Raw genomic sequence first — 6,028 nt, forward strand, 5'->3', positions numbered from 1 at the left:
TCATGACCAAAATTTCGTTTTAAAAACATTACTTTAGAAAAACATTAATAAATAAAAACATTGTCTAAATAAAAGGAAACATTGTTTGTTCACACCATAACACATTGCAACCATGTTCTCAAAAGCCAAACCGTACATCCCATCAAAATATCAGAGTACAATCCCAGTAAATCTCATAAATGCGGAAACCGAAGAGTGTGTGTATGACGTGCCACTACCGCGCCGGCTCCTTCCCCTTCGATGCAGAGGTACCTGAAAACAAAACTGTAAACGTAAGCACAAAGCTTAGTGAGTTCCCCCAACGTACCGCATACCATACAAACACATCACATATATACTGCCAGGCTATTCTGGGGTGCCTGACTACCCGGTACGGCCATTCTGGGGTGCCGACCTACCCATACGGCCATTCTGGGTGCCGTCATACCCGTGTCGAGCCATTCTGGGGTGCTGACTACCCATCGGTCCTAACAACCGATCCTCGGGGACTATTTCACCCCTACGACTACGATCACATATAACATAACAAGCCAGCATGCATACATATCGTCACATACTGTCAGACGTATCTGGGGTGTCTGACTACCCTTCGGTCCTGAACAACCAAACTCTACTACTATCACATACAGCATATCATGCTAACATATAACATGTCAGGTACTAGCGAACTTAGATGATATCACAAAGACAATCATCTATCATACAACTCCTACTGGTGGGTCGGCATTGTGGCCTTAGACCCACCGCTACTGGAAGGTAACTCACCTCAAAGTAGTTGCTGAACTGATCGGGAACTAACTGACGGCTGCTGCTCCGGGAGTCCTCCGGCTGCAATTTCCACGACATACTCAATCAAACACTGCTAACTGTCCTTTAGGTAAAATGACCATTTTACCCCTGGATTAACTCTAAGCCAAAGCTGGAGTCAACTTTCAGTTGACCCGACTCGCCGAGTGGATCACCACTCGCCGAGTCCCTAGCAAACCAATGTCCTGGGTCCCTGGTTCTACTCGTCGAGTCGGGCTATGACTCGACGAGTTCGCCTTCTAACTGCCATTCAACACCTTCATCCTACTCGCCGAGTTGTATGAACAACTCGTCGAGTTCATCTTCATCCGATGAACACTTTATGCTAAGACTCGCCGAGTTGTATGAACAACTCGCCGAGTCTGTTCTTGAGCTATGAAGATTGCCTTGGACTCGCCGAGTCAGGGCATTGACTCGCCGAGTCCTAACATGGGTGAGTTCAGCTCCCAACTCACCGAGTCACCCCCTGTGACTCAAGGCTCAACTCGACACATGAAGAAGGAACCAATTCGGTGACTCGCGACCAGACTCGCCGAGTCACCTATGCGACTCGCCGAGTCGTCGCCATGCACTCCTTAAATATACCGATTTGCTCGGTTCCAGACCATGCCATTCATAGATCTGGACTTCTAGGACACGAATCACACGTAAAGTTTCCAACTTTACGTGTGGATATTCACCAATATGGATTATAAGGCTCAAAATGTCCCAAAATGGTAGATCTAGGGCTAACAAGCCTCATGAGGCCAAAAAGCTAACAGATCTGAGCTCCTGGAGCTCAATCTTACATAGATCCAAAGGCCAAACGCCTTATTACAACATATAATGACCATGCAAACTTGGGGAATTGACCAAGAAGGACCCAAATGAAGTTTTAAGCATAGAATCAAGGGGAAAACGGGTTATACCTCAAAGGAAATGTTGAAATGACACAAGGATGGCTGATCTCCTTCTCCTCTTCTTGATCTACTCCTCTTACTCTTCAAAACCTTCAAGAATACACCAAGAACACCTCAAACTCTCAAGAAAACAAGGGAAAACGATGTAGGGGGAGTTCTGGGGGTGAATGGGGACGAGTTGGGGCGGAATGAGAGTTTAAATAGGGTGCAAACCCTTGAAACTTAGGGTTTCATCCCGCAGCGGTGACTCGCCGAGTCCAGGATATGGACTCGTCGAGTCGCCTACTTAAAACGCGTCCTGAGTCTCGTCCCTACTCGGCGAGTCGGACCCTATGACTCGCCGAGTCTAAGGCTAAATTAGGGCAATGCTCAAATAAAATTCACATACCGGAATCCAGGTGCTACACCTTAACCTAGAAAAAGAAAGAAAAGACTCTTCGTGTAAAGGCTCTAACCCTAACTATCCACACGAACCTCACCACCCACATTCGTGATGCTCAGCTAGAAGCACTCAAACCCGAGAATATCATAGAAGAAAACCAATGAGGTATGAACAAACAGATCGACCTCCAGGAAGACAGAACACGATATTTCATGAATTGAATTTTGAACTCAAAGTTTGGTGAAGTCAGGAGTCTTGTCTTAAATAAATCTCATAAATCAAGATATTTGGTACATCCCAAATCAGATAAGATGTATCTCGATTTCAATAAGCTTAATTGGTGGCCCCACATGAAGGAAGAGATCACCACCTGGGTTAGTAAATCCTCAACCTGCTCCAAGATCATAGCAGAGTACCAGAAGCCTTCTGGTTTACTACGACAATAGTTAATCTCAAAATGGAAGTGGGAACAAATAACCATGGATTTCATAATGAAGTTGCCAAGAACTTCAAGCAATATGACACCATTTGAGTAATGAATGACCATTTAACCAAGTTTGTCGACTTCCTAGCCATCAAAGAAACTGACAAGATGGAGAAACTCACCAATACCTACATTAATGAGATAGTTAGACTGCATGGTGTGCCAACATCTAATATCTCAAACCGAGATAGCAGATTCACTTTCATATTTCTACAACTATTGCAAACATTCCTAGGAACCAAACTCGACATGAGTACTTCATACCACCCATAGACGGATGACTAGAGTAAAAGAAAGATACAAAATTTGGAAGACATGCTTCGCGCTTGTGTGATAGACTTCAATAACTCATGGGATACTTAGTAACCACTAGTTGAGTTTTCATATAATGACAGTTATCGCACTAGTATAAAAGCCGCTCCATTCAAGGCCATGTACGGACATAGATGTCGTTCTTTGATATGTTGTCCAAAAGTTGGAGATACTCAATTATCATAAGGCATGTTGGAGATACTCCACTTACTAGTCCTGAGATCATTCAATAAACAACAGAGAAGATATCTTGAAGAAATGAATGATTAAATGTTGTATGTAGTCGTCAGAAAAGCTATGCAGACACTAGACGCAAATCCTTAGAATTCAAAGTAAGAGACAAAGTCCTACTAAAGGTCGCAATATGGAAAGTTGTCATTCGATTTGGAAAACAGGGTAAACGAAACCTCCGTTACATCGGACCTTTTAAAATCCTAGCAAGGTTTGCTCCGATGCCTTACAACCTCAATTTACCTCAAGAACTACATAAAGTTCACAATACCTTCCACATGTGTAATCTTAAGAAGTGTCTTTCTAATGAGAACCTTGTCATTCCTCTCGATGAGATTCATGTCAACACTAAACATCACTTTGTGAAGGAACCGGTGGAGATCATGGATCGAGAAATCCCAAGCCTCAAACAAAGCCACATTTATATAGTAAAAGTTCGATGGAAGTGTCGTAGAGGGCTGTTATTAATTGGAAATGTGAGGATCAAATGAAACAAAAGCATATGTAGTTTTTCAACGGTGCTCCCTCCACTAGCAGAACAATGTAATCTAGAACTTAATAATTTCGGGACAAAATTCCCTTAACGGGGAGGTAATATGACATCCCATAATTTACATCAAAGACAGTAAACGGTCAAATTCACAGTTAATCATTTAGTAATTTAACTCATTGTGTTTTAGAGCATCTTATATAAAATAAATGATTTCGTTTCAACTATTATAAGATACCAGATGGTATCTTACTTCCAAATGTGTAAGCTGACAGACGAATCGAACTCAAACTGGAACCATAGTTAATGCATCTAAAAAACTGAAATTCCGTACTAAGCAGTTGTGAGCAAAACAAAACTCTAGTATCATAATACATGTTTCCATGTTTTTGAAAATATAAAAAACGTGCAAAACGGAGTTCGTATGCAAAAGATACGATTGTTTTAAGAATCTAAAGTAGTATAATACTGATTTTCTTAAAAGTGCTAAAAACCGTTTCTATCCGTTGAGGGACTTGCACACCTCAGATGAAAATTTTGAGAACATTTTTTTACTTAGGTCATAGTCTGTTATTTAATTTCATACTTGAAATATTTTTAAGAGAAATATTTATAGAAGTAGAAAAATCAGACATTTTGAATCAGTTAATCGTGAAACTTTAAACTATTGATTTTGACATGATTTCTATTATTCGTAATGTATTTCAGAAATAATGTAAAGTCCAATATGATTATATGTGTATTAGTAAAAAGTATCATGTAACCTAAGTAATGTATGTGTCAAATAAACATAGTTTGAACATAATGGATATGTGATAATGAATTGTTACATTTCTATAACCATATAAATACATAAATTTATTATATATAAATCAAGTGAGATTGCTAAAGTTTAAATAAAACAAATATGATAAAAAATTTGAGTCATTATTTATATAAAGCTAAAATCCTATTTAGATGGGTCCATTTAAGCCATAAAATGGTACACATATATTATATGTACATGCATTGGTATCAAATGAAAAAACTAGACGCATGCATACCTTGGTGTACAAAAACCTCGAATAATACATCAATGCATACATAAATACATACCAAATCATCACAAATACATTGCTTAAATCTCTACAAATACATGAATCATTAAACCAAAACAATGTTTGCAAAATTGACTCAAGGTACACTAAATTGATAGCCAAAAACCATTACTTTACTTTCACATTTCATCACACCCAATTTTACACACAAATTGAATATTTTTATACAAAACCATACACAAAAGAAATCCAACATCCAAAACTTCCCGTAAACTCTTATACCTCTAGTTTGCTTCTTCTTTCCCTGCAAATCAAATAAGCAATACATCAACACCCTTCTGAAATATGAGGAATAAATCATGAAAGTATCCTCTTATCTTCTTTGATTCAGCCAAGAACACACACCACAAGTTGGATTTTACCTGTGAAAGTCAAGAAGAGGCAGCCCTGTTTTCTTCTTCCCATCGATTGCAAGCAACAAGATAATCTCATCACCATCGTTCTTCTTCCTTCTTTCCTGCCAAATATCAAACCCAAACGCCCACTTAGGTTGATTTCTGTCGAAGAAAAAAAAAAGAATTAGAAAAGAAAAACGAAGGAATCTGCTTGAGCAGGCCCCGTTGCACCCACCGAGACCACCAAAAGCACCGCTGCTTCTGTTCTCCTTTTCCTTCCCTTCGCAACCTCTTAGCCACACCAAACCCTCGATCCAAAAAACCACTTAATCTCTTTCCCTTTCGCCCCGTGCTAGCAGACAGAAAGAGCGCAGCCTCGCTGCTCTTCCGTCTGTCACTTCGGCCCCGTCGACCCCCTGAGACACTCCCTTCGCGATCAATCGACCAAAACATCCAGATTAGCCGCATGCGAGCTTCTTCTTCCTTTGGTCTTCTTCGTGAGCTGCGACGAGCAAGGACACCGATGCAGAGCCGCCACCCTCGTGTTTCCTTCTTATGATTTCGATCCCGTATTTCTTCTTCTTTGCTCGGTAGATGGACCACCGAAAGCGTTCGTTTTGTCTTGCCTTCGATCCGTTCTTTTCCTTTGACCGATCAACGAATGGCAACGAGCACAAAAGCCCTAATTTCTTTTCATTATGGGTCATTAAACAAAAAGCAGTCCCTCCATGAGATTTCTTTTTATAAAAGCCTTAAAATTAATTTGTATTTATAAAATGGACAAACTTTACCCTCATTTTACAAATCTTTATGAAATCAGTCCCAAACCCCAAAAATTGAACCCATTAATCAAAATAGCCCCTCCTTTGGTTATTTTTAGCAAAACAAATCCCAATATTCAAACTTTGATTTAAATTAAGCATTTCAGCCCCTTCCATGGAGATTTCTTAACAAAATCAGTCCAATCCTCAAACATTAATTCAATTTAAAC

At 39.8% G+C, this 6,028-nt stretch overlaps 1 protein-coding gene across 2 annotated transcripts; it reads right to left on the minus strand.

Moving 5' to 3' along the window:
* Positions 1–4,670: 4,670 nt before the first annotated feature.
* On the minus strand, positions 4,671–5,728 carry LOC145058891 (uncharacterized). 2 transcript variants are annotated; one of them, XR_013686566.1, is made up of 3 exons: positions 5,273–5,728; positions 5,065–5,159; positions 4,671–4,946 (listed from the first exon to the last, which is right to left on the minus strand). XR_013686566.1 is itself a non-coding variant. In XM_079006772.1 (3 exons), the coding sequence occupies exons 1-3, from the start codon at positions 5,503–5,505 to the stop codon at positions 4,919–4,921; spliced, it is 396 nt and encodes a 131-aa protein (XP_078862898.1). In that variant the 5' UTR covers positions 5,506–5,728; the 3' UTR covers positions 4,671–4,918. The 2 variants fall into 2 exon arrangements, 1 of the variants encoding a protein (XP_078862898.1); XM_079006772.1 differs by having other exon boundaries at positions 5,065–5,199.
* Between the last annotated feature and the right edge of the window lie 300 nt (positions 5,729–6,028).

Source organism: Lactuca serriola, chromosome 6 (genome assembly GCF_051521515.1).
Source record: "Lactuca serriola cultivar US96UC23 chromosome 6, Lser_US96UC23_V15, whole genome shotgun sequence".
NCBI lineage: Eukaryota > Viridiplantae > Streptophyta > Magnoliopsida > Asterales > Asteraceae > Lactuca > Lactuca serriola.

Excerpts from the sequence above, each read along its gene's own strand:
- LOC145058891 (XM_079006772.1), bottom strand. The coding sequence starts at position 5,505 with ATGCGGCTAATCTGGATGTTTTGGTCGATTGATCGCGAAGGGAGTGTC. Across the intron at positions 5,200-5,272 it reads CGGTGCTTTTGGTGGTCTCG|AAATCAACCTAAGTGGGCGT; the intron begins GTGGGTGCAACG and ends TTTCTTCGACAG. Across the intron at positions 4,947-5,064 it reads CCTCTTCTTGACTTTCACAG|GGAAAGAAGAAGCAAACTAG; the intron begins GTAAAATCCAAC and ends TTTGATTTGCAG.